Raw genomic sequence first — 24423 nt, forward strand, 5'->3', positions numbered from 1 at the left:
AGTTAGTTTAAAATAACTTCAAGTTTAATGTTCACAGTGAAGTAGACTGATGAAATAATAATATTGTGTTTTGCACAATGTTAGATTTTTTTTGAGTAACACTGGCAACACCAAGTGACATTTATTGGTTTTACCGATAATTTCCTTGCAACATTAGTTTAATGTCACAGTAGTTAAAGAGACAAACTTTACACATTTTATGTTTTCAAGTTAAGTTTATGTATGAAACACTGTATATGACTTTATTTTCAAACACAATAACATGGAAAAGTAGCTTTCAATCAAATAGTAAACCAATTATAATGATGGGTTTCATATCCTGGGGTTGTTGCCAATTCTCACCCCTGTTAAAACGTACCTAACTGCCCTCTCAGGGGCCAAAACGCACTGAAGTGCCTGCTTAGGTGACTTAGAAAACAACAAAACAACAACAAAGTGCCATTTGGGAGGCAAAAACAGACTGAATGTGCCTTTTTTTTCTGCTCAATCCTCTTTCATCGGACTCTGAAACATGTTTTGTTAGCATCAGCGTTTGCCTTGAACCCTCTCCTCTGCCTGTATGTTGATGTTTTGGTTGTATCAGCGTGGTTACCTCAGCCAATCACAGCACACCCAGTGATTTCAAGATGCTATCCCAAAGGATAGCACAGCCAAAGTGAAACGAAACGCCAAATTACTTAATGAGGTTGAAACTTAGCTAGACTTTCACTTGCTTTCAGGAACTTGGAGAGCACAACGCGAGTTAGCTATCTGCTGAGCAGGTATGTGTCAAATACCCGTGATTAGCTTGTGCTAACATGCCAAGTCAGGTGCACTACTCTGGAGTCTCTCCCATGTAGAAATGGAATGCTACAGGTGGTTGCTAGGCTAGTAAGTGTGTTCACGTAGTCACAGTTGGAGGCTGTGGGTGTGTGCTGCCGCTGGCACTGAGCCAAGGAGGAGAAGTCAAGTTTAAATGTTGTGTCTACTAACAACCGACTGAAATTCCTGAAGACCCCACCTTTAAAGCAAAGTGTATAACATGATATGTGATGTATAAGATAAATACAGAACATGTTCTTTCCCAAATATGAAATCAAAATTTTTACAATAACTTCAAAGGGTGTACCTTAAAAAATGTTTCTATGTTTGATTTAAAAAACCTTGTGGGTCAAAATTTAGTTTCTTGTTCTGAGATGAAAGGAAATAATGAAGAGAGAAGAAAAGCTTTTTCACTCCAATCCTTGGTAATTATGCTAACACTCTGACCCCACTCTCGCAGCCTCCTCTGTTAAAATGTTTGGTAGTAACTCGAGGATAAAATGCCAAGAAGATTAAACTGAAGAGGGGGGAGGATTCAAAGAACTGTTCTGAGTTTCAGCTTACCTAACTCTCCGTTCTCAATAACCTCAAAGGTGGTCCAAAGATCGTCGGCGTCAAAGGTGATGTTCTTCATACTAAGCGCTGTTTCCTCGATTTCTGAAGGCCGCATGCAGGGAGACATCTACCACAAAAACAACCAAGAACATGGCTTCAGATTTGGAAAAGAAATTTTAAAAAAGAAGTAATTTTAATTTTCTATATGTGTTAGCATATAGCTGGGATTTTAACCCACAACCATCTACAGGGTTTACAGAGAATGGTCCCAAAAGATAAAATATCCAGTGAGCAGCAGTTCTGTGGGTGAAAATGCCTTGTTGATGCCAGAGGTCAGAGGAGAATGGACAGACTGGTTGGAGCTGATAGAAAGGCAACAGTAACTCAAATAACCACTGGTTACAACCGAGGTCTGCAGAAGAGCATCTCTGAACACAACACGTCCAACCTTGAGGCAGATGGGCTACAGCAGCTGAAGACCACACCGGGTGACCCTCCTGTCAGCTAAGAACAGGAAACTGAGGCTACAATTCACACAGCAACACCAAAACTGGACAATAGAAGATTGGAAAAACGTTGCCTGGTCTGATGAGTCTGGATTTCTGCTCCACATTCAGATGGTAGGGTCAGAATTTGGCCTCAACAACATGAAAGCATGGATCCATCCTGCCTTGTATCAACGGTTCAGGCTGCTGCTGCTGGTGTAATGGTGTGGGGGATATTTTCTTGGCTCACTTTGGGCCCCTTAGTACCAACTGAGCATGGTTTAAAGTCCACAGCCTACCTGAGTATTGTTGCTAGCCATGTCCATCCCTTTCTGAGCACAGTGTACCCATCTTCTGATGGCTACTTCCAGCAGGATAACGCTCCATGTCATAAAGCTGGAATCATCTCAGACTGCTTTCTTCAACATGACAATGAGTTCCCTGTACTCAAATGTCCTCCACAGTCCCCAGATCTCAATCCAATAGAGCACCTTTGGGATGTGGTGGAACGGGAGATTCTCATCATGGATGTTCAGACGACAAATCTGCAGCAACTGTGTGATGCTATCATGTCAATATGGACCAAACTCTCTGAGGAATGTTTCCAGGACCTTGTTGAAGCTATGCCATAAAGGATTAAGGCAGTTCTGAAGGCTAAAGGGTCCAACCTGGGACTAACAAGGTCTACCTAATAAAGAGGCCAATGAGTGTAGGTAGGTAGACACTGTATTGAATCTGAGCCACATAACTAACGCCTCCCTACCACACGCCCGTTTATCAATCAAAAATAGACTTGTACAAGAAACAGTTATGACCTGTGCAGAGAATTGGTTGACAACTTAAAAAGAAGTTGTTTCTTCAACTGGAAAATAAAACAGGAGAGAAAACTACAGTTTGATGACGAGTCATGCACTTCTTCATCCGTGTGTTATTAACAGAACAGGGCTGAATTGTTCACTTCACTCCACAGAGAGAAAAGCTTTGTCTTGAAGTCAAACTGTGCTGTTGAGCGCTCCTTTTTAACCCCACCGCTGTCCGATGAAAGGGGTCCGTAACCTACAGCGGCCCGCTCAGCTTGTAAAACGCAATTACTCACACAATTAAATCAGATGTTCTTTGATTGCTTTGCTTTTGATTTATTTCAGCGGCGGGTAATCCCATCAGGTTAAACCACAAACGTCTCAGCCCAATTCTATCAACCTCTCCACCTCTCTTTTCTACCCCCCCACCACGGGGACCTATTTGAAAAACACATGCTAAAGGAACACGGTAACACACAGACTCTTATACCTTGATTAAACAGCAGTTCTCTGGTGCTCGTTTTTCCAGGTACACCTCGAAAATCAAGTCTCCAGCTGGAGAGAACTGAGGAGGGAGAAGTGAGAGACAAAAAAAAAAAGCTAGTGAGACAGAGATCAGTTGAATTACAAAAACAATGCAGCCGGATTAATTGGCCTTTCTTCTGAATTCCCGCTCCGACGTGGCGTGAATCTAAATGAAGAAAAAAGTAAGAGAAACAGCTCGAGGATTTGTGGAAACCAAAGGTCGTCTTTGAGCTGGAGGCAAACTAAAATCCTCGTGCTGTTAAAACTGCCTAAATAAAGAGAACATGTGTGAGACAATCTTGTAAAAGAGGAGGCGTCAGGGTGCATGTTTCACCTGTGCTAAACTGAAATGCTCTCTTCAGGTGTTAACCCAAGGTGTGCTGTCAGTTCAGAATCATTTTGGAAACGCACATAGGAACATTTTCTCTGGATTATTACTGCCAGAATGAACCCAGCGGAGGTGCAGAGAGAGAAATAGAAATACATTTCCACTGTAATAGTCCTCATTTTTGTTTTGTTAAAAGACACACAGCACTGAGAAAAGGAAATGTTCCTATTTAATCATGGAACCTTGACAAAAAGCTTCTTTTCTTTTTATTCAAAGCATAAATTTCTCACCAGCAGTTGATACTTCCTTCCTCAAAGCTACAAGAGTTTGGGTCTGATTTATCACCAGTGGTTGAGCCATTAAAGTCAGGTTTCATCCGAATAAAGCCAGAACTTTCCTTTATAGGAACCTTTTTTACTGGTACTAAAATATTCTTTCAGCTTTTTGTTTGTTCATTCAATCAAAAGTTTACAGATTTCAAAAAATGAGGCAAGTGAGTTCGCTTGTCAAAGAAAAAAAGAGTCTTTAGGTCCAAGAACCAGTTTTGAAACAGGAACTTTTGATGGGTCACAGTCCTCTCATCAAAGATGTCATAGAACATTGACACCATCTCTATGATGTCATCCATAGGTTTCTGCACTGTCGTTTTGAAGCTGGTGATGCCATGTCAGGAACGCTAATTTAAACTAACTTGATTGAAGAGTTGGAGCTAATGCAGGAACTTTTAGCATCTACAACCAGTCAAAAATGTAACATTTTGCAGGTAAAATTGGATTTTTAATGAGTCCTTATTAGGATTCCTTTGCTTTTCAACCAGCCTGTAGTGGACATTCAAGGAACTGCAGTCTCTCAAAACCCAAATTTCTGCTTGCCCCTGACTTTTGTCGAACAATTCATTAAGATTCCTAGCTCTGAAGGAAAATTCCCTGTTGTACCAATACTTAGATAGAAAAGTCTGTCAAGTCATTAGCAGGAACTCGGAGGCTACTAGCTTAGCCTAGCGTCTATCTGAGCAGTACGGCACAGCCAGATATATCTCTATTTAGAAATTCTTTACAAGAGTACAGATGCTGTAAACACCTGATGAGATGTTGATGTGTTGTTCGCCGTCAACTTAGCATTGTGTGCTAGCATTCTACTGATGCTAGCAATGACAAATTTAGGGGTTACGTTTTGAGAACAAATGCAGCTATATGCTATGCTATATGCTATCTATGGTATAGTAATCCCATAACATATGGTGGAAAAGTATTAATGGTTTAGCTCAAATTAGCATCTCAAAATAGATACCTCAGCTAACATGTAGGATTTAGATGTATTTTAATTAGGCTGACTGTAAAAAAAAAGGTGATGTAGGAAGGCAGTGCCTTCATTAGCCAATTCAGAATTTTTTTTGCTAGCTTTTTCTAAATCACCCCATAATTAGCAAAAATGAGAGGCTGTAACCTAAAATTCCAGAACATTACCTTTTTGGTATTTTAGCCTGTACTGGAACACAGCTGAGAGCTTTTCTGGTGTTTCCACTGGGCAAATTCATGCTAAATTTAAGCTAGTCACATTCTTGCTGCTCCATGTCCTAATAAATGAGTTGGTAGATGCTAACAAACCTTGTTTTTGTAAGAAAATACATTTATTTAACCATCACCTTCGAAGGCCTTTGCACCCACAAATACGCTAGCTATTTTAGCTTTAGGTAAACAAACAATGAAAAAATGAAATTAAAATAACCCCTCTTTTAGTGTAGTTTGATTTTTCACCTGTAGATTAACAAACTGGTGTTGAAAAAGGACATTTTTTTCTTCTAACCAAATGTAACCCATGTGAAATTGAAAGGGAGGCCTTTCTACCTGACATTCAAGAGGTCAAGTCCATCAATGTCCCTTTTTGTCAGAACAAATTTTTGCACCTGTTGTTGAAGCTTCAAATCTTTCTACATCAAATTAAAGCTTTTATAGAGATAGGGAAAAAAAGAAAACAAGGAAGCAAAAGCTGTAGTTGTGAAAAGCCACACTCATCTCTATGTAACGGAGGGATGGTGATATACTTTTTACAGACGGGTATTTGCTGAATGATGAAGGGTAAGAGGGAATGAGGGTAGTGACAACTTTTGGCCCAGTGTAAGAAATTAAAAGAAATGTTAAATGGTTTTACAGCAGATGGATTTCTCAGCTTGAGCAGTGTTGGAGTTGGAAAAACAGTCATGCTCTTCTCTAAATGAAGGCATTTCTAATCTTTTGCAAAGTCATACCCTATCTGCACTCGCCCCGGCTGTAAATGCAAGTATTGATTTTCAAGTCCCACTTCTGGCTTACAAGGCATGACATTGCCTTACACCTCATTATATCCCTGATTTACTTACTCCCTCAGTCTAGACACACTATCCACTTACAGGGAGCAGGCCGCTTTTTCATTCCCTGCCTTTTGAAGGAAGCAGATGAGGTCAACATCTTTACCTGCAGAGGCTCGGCCCTGTGAGACAAACATCCTGGAAGTGTCAAGAAGTCGGCGTTGGTATTCTGGTCCATAACCGAGAACGGAGTGTTCAGCAGCGTCCTATACCTGAAACTCCCCTCGCTGTTTGGTAATCTCCTCCTCCACACTGTTTCTTTACATTGGATCTTTTTCAGCCACACTAGCACTCTGGCTCTATGGACGGGCCGTTTCCATCACGAGGTTGGTTCATCACTTTGGCGTCCAACGATGGATTCCCACCAAGTTTTCTGAAGACTTTCAATTCCTCTGAGGAAGACTCCCACTGACTTTACTGACCTGTAACTTTTCCCCCTGAGGGGTGTCCTGTGGTTTTGGCTGAACTATTGGATGGATTGCCGTGGAGTTTGGCTTAGATGTCCTCGGGAGGTGATATAGAGCTGCTCCCAGGAAGAGAAATTTGGCCTTTGCTCACCCTGAGGTAGAGTAGGGATCACATCGCCACTTGCCAAGATCATGTGGTGTGCAGAAAGACGTCATTGGAAGCAAAAAAAAAAAAAAACTTCTCTGGTTTCCAGTTATATTCCAAGATGGATTCTTCAGGTATTTCAGGAGGTAATGGAGGTTCATGGGAACAAAAGCCATGTGGAGAGTGAAAAGGGTGGAGGGCATGGGGTATGATGCAATCTCAGAACCCAGAGACCACCGCAGTGCTTCTGATGTCACTCTCAGGTTGCGAGGCTGAAGTGTTGATATGATATCGTACTGCTGTGCTTATGCTGCTGTGCTCACTTGAGTTTCTGACTTTTGGCTTGAAGTAATTTGAAGACTGTGTGAATATGGAGAGAAAAATCTGATGGAATCGTTGCTAAACTCAGCAGAGTAAAGGCCTTTGCACACCAACGGCGACTATCGGCCAAAAATTTGGAGGCAGTTAATCAGTCTCCGCAGCTATTTTCCTCTCTTTGTAATCATTGTCTTTGTAGTTTTTAAGTCTTTTGTTGTAAAGAACTGGGTGTTGGGACATGAACGCCATCAATGTTGAATATTTTGGTTTGTGACTTGTCAACAACGAGCGTTTAGATTGGTTAGATGTGTACTCATCGCATGCAAAACTTTGGAAAAATCAACCTCAGTCCAAAAAAATTTAAGCCGCAATTTGGCTCAGTGAAAGTGCGTTGCTGGAATGAAAGCTAAAATTGAAAAACATTAGGTTTGAAAAAAATAAATTATAGATATTTGCGCGAAAAATAGGGCTTAAAAGCTACTTAGCTAAATAGATGACATTATTCTAGTAAGGGCCTGTGCACACTCTTTGCTTTAGAGCTCTTTGGCTTCTATTTGAAGTGATTGTTTGATTTGTTTGAAATTCCTTAGTATGTTTCATCTTTACTTGTATTCAATGCCTTCCTACAAAGAAACTGTAACTTTAACAACTGGTAGAAACTGTGACCCAGATTTAGCACCAAAGGCCACAACAGTCAACCTTCACTATATCATCCATCCAACTTTCTTCGCAAGTCCCGTCAGTTAAAAGTGGTAATACAACAAGAAACTAGCATTAAAATCAGCAGAGGAAAAGCTAGTTTGCTTACTAAATGACATTCTTCTACTCTGTAAGTCAAAACATCAACTTGAGAGTGCATCTCACCAGTGCTATCTTTTGTTACGGTTATGAAAGTTGTGTTTAACCATCATCATCCTATCAAATAGGCCTTCAGATTCTGTGGTATATAAATTTTCCTGATCATCACACAAAATTTTTCTGACAAGCATCATTGATGGGGAAAAAAGCAACCCAAGATGAAATTGGTGATAAAATCAGGAGGGTAAAAGTTAGCTTAACAACTTAATTACATTAATCAAGGGTGATTTTTTTCCTACTCCTTTTCAAATCAATGAAATTGTTCATTGTTTGTTTGGCATTTTGGTATTGGTCACCCTTTAAATGACATGTTTTTGTCTCATTTTACTAGTTTGTTGTCCAAATTAAACTAGAAAAGCCCTCAGAGTGCAGAACAATTTGGTCTTAGTTGCAGGTTTGTACGATAATTTGTTTCCTGACAGTGTTGAAAATTATGATGACCCGGTTCATATTTCATATTCCAGATTTAGTATCCAGAATATTGCCAGGATCTGGATCTTACTTTTCCATCCGTCAGAAATTATGGTGACCTTGTCTTGTATTGTTTTGCAAAGCAATCAGACCATTTATGGTGGAGTTATATACACATATGGTGAAAACAGCCCTATCTCACAATGATAAAGAATCCTTTAAAAGAATCCTGGATCCAGACAATGATCTGGATCACCCTCAAAATTTAATCACCTCTTCCTTATCCCATTTTGAACATTTCCTGAAAATTTTATCAAGATCCGTTTGTTACTTTTTGAGTTATGTTGTTCACAGACAAATAGACAAACTTTCACAAAAACCTAACCATAAGGGTCTGTGTCCACAAACAGCATTTTATTCATTCACCGTTTTTTTAAATTTGGTGATAAACAAGCTTTCACGGTCAAACTTACTGGTCAAAATTTAAGTCAGTTTACCAACAATGTTAACCATTAGTTCCAGCCGACAGTGTTTCAAAATGAAGCCAATGGGAAAGTAAAAAAAAAAAATTAAATGCAGTACCAAGAGTGTCCTCTTGGTGCTGGCTACAAAACCTTAAGAATTCCCAACAAGTCACATGTTGAAATTCAATATTACAGGATGGTTTTGCCAGGCTCCAAAATGCCAACCCCCGCCGACCTCAACTAGTTTTCTTATTTCGACTGAAGGCTAGCTTGAGTTAGAATTTATAGTTTGACAGCCGCCATTAGCACTTCAAAATGCCTCTTCAGAAACCAGCAGGTGACGTCTGAGCCTGAGACTAGGTTCATAATTTTCAGCTGTGATATGAAGATGTCAGTTTGTATATATGCTAAAATGGATTGATAAAAATAGCATCTTAGCATATTCCAAGTGTTAATTTAGCATATAGCTAGAAGTGCTAATCAGGTTTAGAGAGTTACTTTATCATTAGTAGTTATTCTTCTCCTTTGGTTTGTGCAGTGTTGAATGGTAACACTGTATACGACACACTGATGTATGCTTATCAGATGTTATACCAGAATTAAATGAGAGTGATTTTTTATCACACAATAACAGAGAATAAATAATGACTGTAAAGCTAAACGATGTAAGTTTGTGGCTGGAAAATTAGATTTTTAACAACTTTTTTATTTCTTTTCATTCATTTTTTTCCAGGTTAATGGCTTTTTTGAAGCGTCTCTGCATGAATATGAATGAAACTCATCATTACTTCTAACCTTGCCTTCACTTTTTCTTTCATACCTGGAGTCTTTGTTTGTTCTGAAATGTGATTAACTGAGAGATAAGACGCTCTGAGCTGAAAATAAGTTGAGGAAAGTAAATCTTACATAGGAAAGGAAGATTAATGGAAGGCATTAATGGTTTTTATGAATGTTTAACTTTGCTAAATTGTTAAATCATCCCTTAAATTAGCTGAGCAATTATCTCAACAAAGACATTACTAACATAATTACACAAAATGAGTTTCCTGAATGAAAAAATTGCAACTTTTCTTTTGCATTTGCTTCTGTTGCGTTCACAAATTAAAAGCGTAAAAACACTCCTTTTTAGTCCTGTTGTTGAAAAGTTCCCCAACTTTTAACCTCTGACAGCTCTGTAATAGAATTTGCTTTCCACTGAGAAGCCCTCCTGCCCCACAGCAGCCGTCATGTTCTAAAAACCGTCAGACGCAGTGGAGGAAACAAGAGGAACAAACAACTTATTTCAGATTTTAACAACCGCACAGGCATCATGTGATTCTCTTTTTTCTTCTTCCCAGGTTATCAGAAGCAAAGGTTTTACTCGGCCTGAGTCACTCCAGCATGAGGCATCTCTTTGTAAAGGTTAAGAACGAAAAAAACTTTTTTTTTTTGGTTCACTTCACCTACCTTTTCATACCTCCTTCCCCCAATCTCCATCCAGGTTATTTTTGTCCAGAAAGAAATACAGGAAACTGTTGCAAATAAATCTCTGCTTTCAGTTTGGTGACGCAGTAAGATGAGTCAAAACCAGCACACGCACACACATAAAATAAATAAATAAATAAATAAAATACAGAACTGGAAGAGGACTTTACTTTCCCCATTAAATCTGAAGTACACGTCAAAATCAATAAAAGAAAAGTGCTCGTTCTTTTTTATCTTGAGGATATCATGTCATCTAATTTAATAAACTCATAAACTGGATACTTCTGGCTGACTTCCTGTACATCTTCAGAGTTTCACCACAAACACTAACAGCCATTTCAAGGATCCTAAAATATGGAGCACCATGGACAAAAAATATCATCTATTCTGGCAGGGTCCATTAATAAAAGAATACTAATCAAAGCCTGTTTGTCAACTAAATCACATAAGGTTACAATAAGGGCCTGTTTCCACTTACCAAGTTTTTTTTTTTTTTAATTCAAGAGCCTATAAATATCACATAATCTAATCCAACTTTATTAACACTTTCAAAGTTGTTACTCCAATTGTGAATGATGGGCAAGCACAGAAAGTCCTTCATCACTAGCAGATGGCTCAGGCCCCAAAAACTGACTGTCACAACTTTTGGGGCCCAAGGAGTTGTTTCTACATTAGCTTTTATGGTCATCACTAAAATTTTCTGGGAAATCCTTTCACTATAGTGTAGTATCCCAAGATGAAATCATTATTAAAATCAGCAGGGTACAAGCTAGTCTGCTTGCTAAATGACATAAGGTTATACTGAGGGCCTGTGTCCACTTGAGGCAGTTTTTGCACTGCCAGAATCCAAAACTTTAAATTTGAGAGTGCTTCTTACTGCTGCTTCTTTTTTATAGGTTACAAAAGCTTTCCTACGTCATACCAGCTTCTTTTGGATATGATGTTAAGTCTGGTTACAAAAAACTAGAATGCCCTCTACAGATACTGTGTCGTAGCATTAGCATCGAAGGCTACAGAAATCAGACCTGAATTTTCATCATTATCTTGATATGACTTTTAGATCCTCTTTTGTTATGTTAAGCAGCCTTGCTTGTGGTTTTTTGCTTTCCTTTTTAAACAAGTTTTATCAAAATAACTATTTTTCTTCTGCTTGGAACTAAATAACGTCAAGAGATATTGAGGGCTTGTCTCCACTGACTGCATATTTTGCATTGTCAGAGTCCAAAACATCAATTTGAGAGCTCCTCTCACCTGTGCTAACTTTTGGGGTGACACCAAGGATCCAAAAGCACCTTATGGTATGTCACTGGTTGTTCAGCGCCAGGTGTATGTCCAGTGGCTAAGCTAACAGTAGCTGTAGCAATTAAGCTAGCCCATATAAAAGCTTTAAATAATTCACTGTCATGTCGAAAGCATCGCACATAGCCCAACAACAGAACAAATGAGACAGTGTTGTGTTGAAATACATTGTCAATTCAGACAGGAAAGAAAAAAAACTTGAAAACAAAGAAACTAAGAAGTAGTTGAAGCTAATTTTATGCTAGCATTAGCACCAAAGGGGCACACATCTATATCACTACCCTGCCGTGAAAAATAGATCCAATTTTGTTGAGCAGCTCTGCTTTCACCATTGTTAAAGAGTAGCTAGTAGGTTATATTAAGGGCCTGTGTACACTAACAGCATTTTTTTGTCCAATCAGAACCCCAAATCTAAACTGAAGAGGTCCTTCTTTTTGCTAATTTCGAGTCTAGGAAATTACCCTGCCATGACATCTCTGTTCCCCTTTGTTTGTTAAACAACCATCATGATGTCAGGGATGACTTACTATGGCGTCCTTTTTCTCGTTCCAGCGCGTGATGAAACTCGTCTCCTTCTCCATTTGTTGCACTCGCTCCTCGTTGACCTGTTGGAAACGTCACAGAGACACACAAACCGTATTTTAGAAGATGGGGACGCCATCACAATCTGGAAGGTAATATGACTTTAACCACCCAATGTGGCCTAAACTGAAGCAGTGAAAAGTCCTCATAATACTTATACAACACTTATAAAACTAACTCTGAAGACAGAAGTTGGCTGCGAGTGTTTGACACAACTCGTCGCCAAATGAATACTCCTTCCTCCACAAAGCTGTGTGGGAAATTATATTTTGCATTCCAACTTTTTTGTCTCACATCTTTATCATTTTGAGAGAAGCTTTGTTAGTCTAATACGAGAAGAGGCAGAGAAGATTGGGGGAAGTAAAAGAAAACTCATGGTGTGTGTGGTTAGGCCTGATAATGGACACGGTGGACACACAGCACAGACACCACACTTCAATTAGCGAGATGTCTCACTCGTTTTATGTCACAGGAAGGGGCTTGTGATTGGTCAGGCCTAATGGTTATTCGTCACGGGACTGACTGCTTCTCCCTTTAAACGTCAGAACAAGAGGCCCTGATGCTCGGGCAGCTCTCCAAGGGTAACATCGATCCCACACACACCCGACTCTCATCGCCATCCTCACTTCAGCAAAGTCGAGCCTGTTGTGGATATTTGGCAGCAGCAGCAGCAGCTCTGCTTCTGAGATGGTTGAAGTTTGAATAAAGTCATGCCTGCAGCTTGGTTTAGCTCTGTGGTAAAATATGAATGATTTAAACGTTAACACTCATTTAGTTTCCTTTTATCATCGTTTTGAGAGTGTTCCAAAATTCAGAAACTCAAAAAGTCAGACTGAAAAACTCATAATGATAATGTTCTGTTGGGGGATTCTTGTAAAATATTAAAAATGAAAACTCTTCAGAAGCACAAGAGAAATTTCAATGTTAGGATCCAGTTATTTCTCTTTAAAAGTACGGTTATCTCCAGTACTCCTGTTGTCTCAGTGATGTTTACCTTGGACCATGCAGGAACTTTCTTAAGTTTAAAACTGATGATGATGTCAACAAGGTTATACCTCAGGTTAAGGTCAGAAATCTTTGGTGTTTTTCAACCAAAAAGTTCACCACCTGATTTTAAATTGTGAGAAAACTTTCTGAGGAAAGCGCTTAAAACCAATATGACAAAATGTACTTTTTAACGGCAGAAGCTTTTCCCAGGAGCTTGGCACTTTTGGAGGAACTAAGTGCCTTTTAACTGCAGGAACTAGAGTCTGAATTTAGTTCTGGAGTCATTGATCCATCCTTAGAAACAGCCATGCCTGGGAGGATAGTACTTTCTAGATTCCAGGAACTACGTCACTGGCATATGAAGAAAAAATTAAAAAGGTTCCTGGAACTTTTCTTTCAGGAATGACATAATCCCTGTCGCCAATTGTTTTTTGGTTTTTCCAGCACAGTCCAAAGATCACCCCAGAACTAAATCTAGACCCAAGTTCCCACAATGGCAAAGCTTATAGTTCTTCAAAAAGTCTCAAGTTCCTAAAATCTAAAAAGTACAGCTCAGAAAATGTAAAGTTCCTAAATAGTCAGTAGTACCTGTTACCAAAAAGCACCTAGTTCTTGAAAAAGTCACTAGTTCCCCCCACCCAAAAAACACCTATTTCCTTAAAAAGTTAATAGTTCCTGTAACCAAAAAAAACACCAAGTTCCTTAAAAAGTTGCCAGTTCCTGTGGTCAGAAAGTGTAAAGTTCCTGAAAAGTCAGCAGTACCTGTGACCAAAAAGCACCTAGTTTCCTAAGAAGTTGCTAGTTCTCCACCAAAAAACACATATTTTCTTAAAAAGTCCCTGGTTCTTGCAGCTGAAAAGTACCTAGTTTCTTAAAAAGTCCTTAGTTCCTGTAACATGAACATAAACATAAAAGTTCCCAGATCCTGTAGTCAGAAAATGTAAAGTTTCTAAATAGTCAGTAGTACCTGTTACCAAAAAGCACCTAGTTTCTTAAAAAGTTGCTAGTTCCTGTCACAAAAAACACCTAGTTCTTGAAAAAGTCAGTATTTCCTGTAACCCAAAAAGCACCTAGTTCCTTAAAAAGTCACTAGTTCCCGTAACCCAAAAAACACCTATTTCCTCAAAAAGTCCCTGGTTCTCGCAGCCAAAAGGAACCTAGTTCCTCAGAAAGCCCTTAGTTCCTGTAACATGAACCTAAACATAAAAGTTCCCAGTTCCTGTGGTCAGAAAGTGTAAAGTTCCTGAAAAAGTCACCAGTTCCTGTATCTAAAAAACACCTAGTTCCTTAAGAAGTCGCTAGTTCCTGTAACCAAAAAAAAACAAAACACATAGTTTTATAACATCCCTGGTTCTTGCAGATGAAAAGCACCTAGTTCCTCAAAAAGCACCTGGTTCTTGTAACATGAAAATCATCTAGTTCCGCAAAGTCTTTAGGCCCTGTTGTTGAAAAGCACTTAGTTCCCCCAAAAGCCCCAATTTTCCACAGTTGAAAAGCATCTTTTGACTTAAGATTCAGATTGTTTTCCAGCTCTTTCATTTAGAATCATGAAAACATGCTAAGCTCCGCCCTCCTTTTCCCTCCTTTGCTGCCATCACTGCAGTCAGACAGCCTGTAAATACTCACGCTAAAGAGAGTGATGTAGTTATTGATAAGGTCACAGACGACGCTGGTTTCCTGCGGGGTTTGTCCCTGAGTCTGGAACAAACAGGGAGAGAAGACAGAGGCCAGTTTGTCGCTGGGCATGTGGTTGAGGTGGGAACACTGCTGGACCCTGAAAGACACAAAAACAAGACAAGAAGAAGCAACATTTCTTAACTAGCATCATTACCGCTGCACCTGAATAAACTCAACAGATTTATGTTGAATAAGGGAAAAAGAAAAACAAGCCTCTGTTGGAAAGAGCAACAGTAAATTTTGATAATGAGACTCACAATCGATCTTGTTTGCAAAATGCCAACAAACGCAAGGAACAGTATGGGATTGATTCATCAGTCTCATCTCAAGGACACCGCAGCTCCATCGACAAAATAAACTTTTGCATTTCCGCTCCCAATTTAGAGAAAATGAAATCATATCTTTTCTATTCTTCACAAGCCTCACTGCAGAGGATCTTAACTTGTTTGGGAAATATAAAGAAGGATTGGTGAATTACATGAAGGGCAGAGCAGAGGGAGGAAAATGGTGAATCAGGAAGTGACGCAGTGTGTCATTGGTTACTAAGAGTGAAGGAGCTCTGAGAGCTACAGCTCCTCTAGCATTATACAAAAATAGATACAAACAAGAGCTACTCAGAGGATAATCAAGCCTTTCTTATGATTTATAACATCAGTTGGAAATGTGAAGTGTCCTGTGCCTTCTTGTCTTCCAGTTAAGTACACAGTATGTGCTGCTTTTATCAGAGCAGCTCCTTATTATAGCACTTTATTCATCCAAGGAGCACACAGTGTAAAATAAAAAACACTTAAAGAGGGGGTATTCTGCTTTCCCATGTTTTAAACATGCATAATGATCTGGGGCGGTGGGCCTAAAACACCAAGGGATACCCATAGAATCCACCCTATTAGGCCTAGAGAGGGCCGGCCAATCAGAGGTGAAGGAAGCCTTAAAGAGGGGTTTCTAGCAGAGGCTGAAACAAGGGTTTTCACACCAGTGTGAGACATTAAGGGACTTCTTTGAGCTGGAAATCATGTAAAGCCATGATGGGGGTACCAAAGGGACAATAAAAAGACTTGAAGAAAAATCTCATTACCCCTGCTTTAAAATACATTCATACCCCCTCTTTAAAAAAAAAAAAAATCAATTTTTTTATTTCTGCATTTATCAGGTTAGAGCTAGGGGGAAATCTTTGTGTTTGAGGTCCACCCTTTAACATGTGTAAACCAGTTAGGAGCTCTCTATGTGATGACCTCATAGTTTCGGCAAGTCTCATGAGGATCTCTCGCTATTTTCAGAACGGGCTGTTGAAGCATTTAACAGGCAGAATTAGGTATTTCTATAACATATTCATATTAAAATCAGCCTGCATTTACATCCAGTATTGTTACTTTGCATCCATGTTAAAATGTAGGAAAGCAACATACCCCCTCTTTAAATACCATACCCCTCTTTAATGTTTTGCAACCAGTTTGTGTTTGAAATGTCAAACTGGTAACAATGACTACACCTTCATTTAGTGGAGAGAAAATTCAGAGTAATGTGCCCTAAAGTGTTGCACAGCAGCAGTATGAAGTAGCTGAAAGCTCGTTTTTAGCACCTGATTGTTATTCATGTGCTGTTTTTGAAGTTTTAAGAAGCATATGAATTCTCCTTCACTGTCATAAATCCTCTCCTGGCAGCAGCTTTGACTGTACTATGACCTCAATGATACAAGCTTTTAATGTGTGTGAGAGTGTGTGTGTACCTGTACAGATGTTGCAGCAGAGCATCAAGCGTCGACCTGTTTATCTTTGGCAAACTCTCGATGAAAGTGGAGTACTTCTTCACCCTCTGCCTCTCGTCCCTCTCATCTGCAGAACCAAACAGAGGAGGAGTGTTGGGAAAACATAACAAATCATGACTTAGAGGGAGAAAAAAATGACACCCAACGCACCCAGAGCTGACACCCAGTATGGATAGAGCTCCTTAGTGAGCAGCGCGTCCTCCGCCTGGGACAGAAAGCTCTTCAGGGTGTCGGTCACGTCCTCCAGCTGGTGCTCCTTCTCTCTCAGCTTCACGTTACGGGCATCCCGTGTAAACTCCTCCATGAGCGACGCTGTGCGAGCAGGGTCTCCTGGTCTCAGATACAGCTCCTCTTGGCACAAACCTGGAGAAGTCAAGTCAGAAAATCTCTGACGTTCACCTCATGGTGCGTTAAATTTAGTCGCTGTCTGATTGTGACATGACAGCTCTTACTATTTATTTAATGAAACACTATTATAACATGCAGGAGCTAAACTGTGGGACTGAAGGATGTTACATAAGCACACTGAATCTAAATTGCAGGTGGAGTAAAAACTGTACTTTGCAAAGTATGTTAACCTTCTGTTCTATTTGAGAGTTTCAGCCACAGTTAACTTTGACAACACAAAGAGGACTTACAGCAGAGTCTGTAATATGATGCTTGAGCAAAGCAACAGGAATGTAATTATGTAATTATGTAATGATGTAAAGTGTCTGAGAGCCCCCTATTGCAGCGTGATGTTTAAGAGTATGAAAAGCAATGAAATAGAAAAACAGAGTGAACAGAAAAAAAAAATTATTGGAGAAACAAACTAATAAAGATGAAAAAAAGGAAGAATAAAAAAACAAATAGCACTGGGGCTTGGGATGGCTACCTTTCACATTTGAAACAATATAATAACTAATTTCGGTACTGTATATGTGGAAAAAATATCATTTTGTTTCATAATAAAATATAATTTGTTTTCAATTTAACATATTTTTTCTTCAATATATAACATTGCAACGCTGTGTTTATGTCCAGTACGGAAAATCACCGACTCTTCCACTCCCTCACAGTCACAAGGAAGCATTTAGGTACCCAAACATGGTACCTTTTGATTTTACATGAACCATACCCAGTACTTTTGACAGGACCAAAAGTACCAAATTCAGTACCCATCCCTAACTGTGGCGCTACACAAGATCATTTCACTCCGCTTAAAAAAATAGAAATACATGTATCTGTGCCGAACGGGAGGCCGTTCGGTTCGGTACAGCGCTGTATTCGAACGAGTACAGTAAGTTTACGTTAGCCGCTGCACATGGCTCTTTAATATTCACGTGAGTGCTCGTTTATGATTGGCTGAGCAGGGAAAGTGTTTTAATATTCATGAGGAAAGTGGTCTGTGATTCGTGCTTTGCGATCATGTGCATATCATGTGGACGTGACGTGTCACGGTGAGCCAATCAGAAGATGAATATCAAAGAGCTTCCGTAGCCACAGGAGCTTGTGTCTGAATTGTGCATCATGGCTGCTGCTAACGACCAACCGGAGCTTGAAGAGCCTCCCCCCTCGCTGTATAATGGCAAGTTTTTGGTTTAATAAACATGCTAAACAAGCAAATGGTTTTGCGTTGTTCCATACTGTACCGAAAATGTGCCGAACCGTGACCCTAAAAAAAAAAAAATCGATTCACATAAGTACATGTTTTTGTTTAATTATACCTTCAATTTGTGAATTTTTTGTTTAGACAAAAGGACAACGAAAGATCTCTCTCTTTCTATGTATATATACATATATATATATATATATATATATATATATATATATATATATATATATATATATATATATATATATATATATATATATATATATATTTATATATATATTTATATATATATATATATGTGTGTGTGTGTGTGTGTGTGTGTGTGTGTGTGTGTAAAATAATATATGTGTATACACAAAAAGGCACACAGGACTCTTAATTTCAGCCTTTGTTTACAAACTGGATTGGAAAAAGTTCCTGCTTTTCTCCAGCACAGGGTGAAATTCTTATCTTTGACAATCTAGTGCTGTATTGTCAGATCCCTTGAACCAATCCTTTAAACCGACTCAGACGCTCATGTGATTTTTTAGGGAAAAAATGACTCCTGATTAAGTCTGTAGACATCATCATCATTCAACTTTTTTCACATGGTCTGGTCTAAATGGTCTGCATAAATCAAAGAATGACCTTTCAAATCAAAAAAAGAACTAAATCTGGAGAAAATCACATGTTTCCAGCCCCTGTATCAACAAAACAATGAAGAACCTTTGTTTTGTGTTAAATTTCCTGCCTGTGATAAGTATTCTACTCACCATACTGGGTGACAAAAGCAATGCAGCTGTCGATGATGATAGGGACTCCGTTCTTTGTCAGCTGCTGGTCACTGAGGCCCTTACCATCTGTACCAGCAGCCAGCGTGATGGCAGAGTGCCACAGAGCAAAGTCCATCCTGTTGAAGCCGTGGATGTAGACGGTTCTGTACCACAGACAGACAGAGATAGAGGAAGAAAGGTAATTATTAATGAAATGATATAAAATGAAATGAAATAATTTCCTCTAACATACAGTCTTTCATATTTTTAAGTTGTATTTATGTGTTTGGAAGAGCACTGCTAAGTCATTAAATAAACAACCGACAAGATTAAAAGGAATCCGAAAGCACTTCTAAAAAGAACACACATCTATAAACAACCAGCAGTTTCCCACGAGGTTTGATCAAAAACACTCAAATGGAGAGCAATTAACGGAGTAAACACAAGTGTTGTTGCACTCCTCCAAAAGGGAGCCTGAAACCGTTAGCTGGTGTTTCGTGCTGTCTCACCTCGTCTCTTTAACTGAAGCTGGCAGTCTGCAGAGGATTTAATTACACTGGATGGTTACAGTAGCTAACACTGTGCGTTCACACTAACGAGACAAAAGGCGAAATCAAAGCTAACAGAGCTGCATAATGCATGGCGTTGTTGTAGCACGTAGACAGGACCAATTAGCGCACCTTTTTTCCAGGGGGAACAACGTACCTTCCAGCCTCCACCATGAGCAGGACTTGGATCTTGTCCTCACCCTCCGTGTGTGTTGAGACGGCTGTGGGGCGAGGAGAGGGGACAACAAGTGGTGTGAAAAGCAGCTTCGATGAATTCTCCACGCTAATGCAAAGCAATGTTTTGAGGACTGTTGAGATTTGACATTTACAGTTGCTCAACAACAACAAAAAAGCGTGAGCACTTAGACGCCATGAAACTTGAAAGTCCCTCTATTCATTACCTGTCGCTGAAAGGTCTCCTTCCTCTAAAGTGTTCATTTAACATCATGTCCATCACCACACATAATGCACCTCACAATATGTCTAGACGTGTCTGGCTTGTCTCTTCAGATAAAAGTGAGGAAACCAAAGACGGGTGGCTTCTGTTTATAGCTCAGTGATGGTGTAAAAAAAGGAAGAAAGTGAAACATTTATCTCATCAGTCACCAAGCTTTTCATAAAGTTGCTCCAAACACAGCCAAATAAAACTGTTCTGAGCGTGGCATTTACCAAGCAGAATCAAAAGAAATCATTTAAAATGATAGAGCAACAATACAGAAAAAAAAAGCATGAAAAAACAGCAAGCTGAGCTGAGGGACTCTAAAGCCCTGCCATAATCTCTTCTGAGAGTTCAAACTGCAGCTTGGATCATGGAAACAATCACACACACACACAAACACACACACACACACACAGAGGGTACAGAAAAGATACCAGGCTCTGCAGCTGAGTCACAAATCTCCCAGCAACAACATCTGGCACTTTCATCACAACATCGCTCGAACTGCTTGTGCTCAAATGTACGACAGAAACTTTCAAACAAAGAAGAAGCTGTACCTCAGTTCAGAAACAAGAGACAGTGCCTTTTGTTGAGTGATTGCTCAGCTAACGAGCCACCTTCTTGAATTTATATCAGTTTCCTTCCAAAAGTATGAGGCCAAAGCTGATTTAGAGTGTAAAACTGAGGCTAACGTAGGATGCTAACTATCAGTCACATGAGTTTTCAGACATGACATCATTAGTTGAAGCGTACTGCCTGCTTTATTAAATTTTTGACGATGCTAAATTATCCTCTGTGAGCTAAATCAGACACCAGTTTACCACCATGTTCCTGTTTTACAGCCTTAATAAGCTAACATAAGTTAAGGCTAGGACTATAGCATCATGCATTTTTTGAAATATCTAACTCAACCAAAAGAAAAAATCAAAATAGACAGGCTTTTGTCTGTCACAAACTAGCTTAAGTAAGCTAACTCAGCAATAAAATCTTTTCTGGGTAAACTAGCTTTAACTAACCCTTTAATCAAACTGGCTTCAGCAAGCTAGCAAAGTAGACTAGCCTTAGTAAACTAACTAAATATGCTATATTTAGTAAGCTAACCAAGTTTTTTTTTTTTTTTTTGACTAAATGAAGCAATATAAGAAAACCAACTTTTGAAAGCTAACTAGCTAAACAATCTTTGGTAAGCTTACCATAAAAACTATGTTTGGTAAGCTTACTAGGTAGGAATAAAAATCATTGGTAAGCTAAACATATAATATTAGCTTTGGTAAGCTATCTAAGTAAACCAGCTTTAGTAAGCTAACTAATTAAACTAGCCTTTGTAAGCTAATAAAGTACACTGGCCAGTAAGCTACCCTATACACTAGCTTTGGTAAGTTAACTTAATATGCTATGTTGGGTAAACTAAGTATGTTGGCTTTAGGAAGCTACCCAAGTAACTTGCTTGTGTAAGCTAACTGGCTTTATTAATATAACTGAGTATGCTAACTGTAGTAGGCTTAGTAAACTACCCTTGTTAAGCTTTCTAAGTAGATGAGCTAGCTTCAGTGAGCTAGCTAAGTAGACTAGCCTCAGTAAAGTAAGTGTGATATATTTGGTAAGCTTGCCAAGTGTTTTGACTAAAGGAAGCAATATACGGAAACCAAATTTTAAAAGCTAACTAGCTAAACAATCTTTGGTCAGCTAACCATATAATATTAGATTTGGTAATCTATCTAACTAAACCAGCTTTAGTAAGCTAACTTATTAAACTAGCCCTTGTAAGCTTATTGGCCAGTAAGCTACCCTATATACTAGCTTTGGTAAGCTAACTTAATATGCTATGTTAGCTAAACTAAGTATGTCGGCTTTAGGAAGCTACCTTGGTAACTTGCTTCGGTAAGCTAACTTAATATGCCATGTTGAGTAAACTTACTGAGTATATTGGATTTAAGAATCTCCCTAAGTAAACTAGCTTTAGTAAGATAACTAAATATGCTAACTGTGGTAAGCTAACTCAGTACGCTATAGTTGGTAAGGTAACTTAGTATTATGACAATAGAAAGTCATAAGTAAACTAACTTTGGTGAGCTAGCTAAGTTGAACTTTAGTTAGCTATCTAAGTAAACTAGCTCTGTTAAGCTAACAAAGTCTATTTTTAGTAAGCTATCTAAGTTGAACTTTTCTAAGCTTGTAACAGGAAGTAAACTCATTTGGTTGTTTCTTTGGTGGAAATCTAACAGAATATTGAGAAAATTTAGCATGTTGCTTTTTCATGCTATACGCTAAAGGAGGCTAACTTCATGTGAGTTATGTTGCTGATTATAAATGCTATTCAGACACAAGGCTCCCTATTAAATCTTTATGCTAATGTAAACAAAAAAAGATGTTAGCTAAACCACATTTACTTAACACAAAACAATATACCAATTTTTTCAAAAAATCTTTATTTGTACTTTAGCTTATTGACAGTTAGCCTCATAATACTCCTATACATAATTAAAAAAAACAAGCATCCAATAGACAACCTTTAGTTTATCATATGCTACCACTAGCTCTATACGGTCATAATAGTATAGATCCATCCATTTTGAGCCTGGCAAGAATCGAAGTAAGAAAAGTTCAAAACACTTTAACTACTTTTACAATCCCCACATTTCTCCCTATACACTTCATCAAATATCCTAATCTCTGCATCCACTTCTCCACAAACACATTGATTATCTGCAGCAACAGGAATCTAATTTAACTGTTGGCACCAGCTCGAAGACTGGCATGAACACGACATACAACAATCTTATTTTTGGCGAAGGAGTACTTTATTTGTGCCTTTGTTTGCCAACCAAACAGCAAAAACAATTAATCCCCAAAAGTCTCTCTTAACAAATAATTAGCTTTTTTATTTTCCTTGGCAGACTTTCAAGGGCACAGTACTTCATTGTGATCCAAACAACAAGGGAAGAAAACGGAGAACTTCAGAGTTTGATATTGACTTGAGAGAGGTTTATTAGCTGTGTTATCAGGTAAACGCACAACACTTGTCATCGTTGTTTGAACAAACACACAGCAATCCTCTTTTATCCATCTTACGGCCCAGTGGGACATTTTTTGTTACTTAATTTGTTTGTATGATAAGGAGCTAAATCGGCTTTGTTTTCTCCTCATAATTTGGAGACCCTTTGGAGCCTTTTTAATTATTTGTTTTCCTTCACCTGAAAAAGGGTGATTCAGAGCTGGAGCACATTTGCAGTGGGAGAATTTTTGTTGTTATTTTTATGGATGTATAATCCCTGATGCTCGTGCTCCGTTAGTGTTTTTTCCTGGACTGAATCACAACCTCACGAAACATAACGAGTGTTTCTCACACACGGGAGGGTCAGAGAATTAGTTCTTTGTTTTCTGTGATTGTTTAGTTCTATTGGCTAGAAAAATGATTGTATTGATATTGCAACAAAAAATCTACACTGACTCATAAACCCTGACTGATACCTTAAAAATATGCTCCTCAATATTTAGAATACACTGAAACAGCGCAACATCATTAGCAATTAAATAACCTTTAAATGTATCCCAAAAACTGAGACGTGCAAACTTAAGTGTTTGAACATTATTTTTGTTTGTATGGAAGCCTATTGCTGCCACACCAGGTAAAAAAAGGGGTAAAAAAATCAGCAGTATGTTATAACTGAAAGTGTCCTGTTATTTTAATGTATTTGCAGTTATATTATATATTTTATAATTATTATCATGAAATATTATATAAAATTATAGCATATAATTGTTGGTAACAATATAAATTTTATCTTGTTATAACATTAAATGTTGTGTTGTAACAAGGGCTGTCACTTTAACATGTTTATAAGATTAATTAAGATATTTTAAAAATTAAAGCGATTAACTCATCGGCTGTGAGCCATTTCCAGAGTACCTCTTTCAAGACCCAAATAATATTGTTTTCTATGACCATGTAAACACCACAACTACCTAAGAAGAGTGGACTCTCTTCTTTTATGTCTCTATTCCTGTTTTTGATCCAAAAAACAAACAAACAAACAAACAAAAGGTATTATTTTTTTTAGATTGTGTTTGTCTCGGGTGCTTCATCCTTTGATCCTCTCCCTGATCTCCATCGTCTTTTCTCACGATGGCGCCGCTCTTTCTCTCTGAACTACTGCGACTCATCCTCAGTTGGAGCATAAGCTGCCTGAACTTTTCTGACTTGCAGCGACTCTCTGTGTCTCTGTCATCTCACATTTCTCCTCATATCCATGCTGAGCTCTCATCCAAAGAGCATACCACTCTCACCAACAGTAGTTTACGAGCAGGATTTTGATCGACAAGCTCCGCAAGAACCCGCCTCCCTTCGCTGAAAAACACAATTTACCTCTATAGACGCAGTAAACGGTTGCTATCGAATTGACGTCAATGGCAGCGGACACAGATATTTTAATATTGGACAGTTAAAAAAACATGGATTTACAAATCTTCTCTTTTTTGTGTATTCATTTGATTAGTCATGCATTACAATTTTGTAATGTCCTAGAATTCAGATTTTTTATTTGAGGACCTAAAGCAGATATGAGATTAAAATGTGATTAATTAGATTAATTAGATTAATTAATCACAAATCCTATAATTAATTAGATTATTTTTAACAAATAATTAATTAATTAATTAATTGTAACATGCTAACTCATATTGTTGTTACAGGAGTCGTTTCACATAATTATGAGATTTTTTTTTCTTTCATGCATTGTGTTTTCCGTGTATAATTAATAGACTTTATTTTGAAAAAAATAAATAAAATTGGATATAATTTTTTAATGCTGTAATAACATAAAACATCTTGTTCCAACCAAATCCTGTAATTAATTAATTATTTTTTTAATC

The 24423-nt window shown here is 38.4% G+C and overlaps 1 protein-coding gene across 5 annotated transcripts in view; it reads right to left on the reverse strand.

Annotated features, from left to right (window-relative positions):
* The window catches only part of arap2 (ArfGAP with RhoGAP domain, ankyrin repeat and PH domain 2), a 177739-nt gene that overhangs the window by 18546 nt on the left and 134770 nt on the right, over nt 1–24423 (reverse strand). For all 5 annotated transcript variants that reach the window (XM_074698999.1, XM_074698994.1, XM_074698996.1 and 2 more), the window contains exons 19-26: nt 19270–19333; nt 18565–18728; nt 16369–16581; nt 16180–16285; nt 14403–14550; nt 11735–11812; nt 3132–3206; nt 1366–1483 (exon numbers count right to left, since the gene is read on the reverse strand). In XM_074698999.1, coding sequence (XP_074555100.1) covers nt 1366–1483; nt 3132–3206; nt 11735–11812; nt 14403–14550; nt 16180–16285; nt 16369–16581; nt 18565–18728; nt 19270–19333 — 966 coding nt within the window. The remainder of the gene's footprint in view (nt 1–1365; nt 1484–3131; nt 3207–11734; nt 11813–14402; nt 14551–16179; nt 16286–16368; nt 16582–18564; nt 18729–19269; nt 19334–24423) is intronic.

The sequence above is a fragment of the Halichoeres trimaculatus genome, unplaced genomic scaffold, assembly GCF_033239565.1.
Source record: "Halichoeres trimaculatus isolate MK-OKI-2021-1 unplaced genomic scaffold, fHalTri1.1 fHalTri1_scaffold_22, whole genome shotgun sequence".
NCBI lineage: Eukaryota > Metazoa > Chordata > Actinopteri > Labriformes > Labridae > Halichoeres > Halichoeres trimaculatus.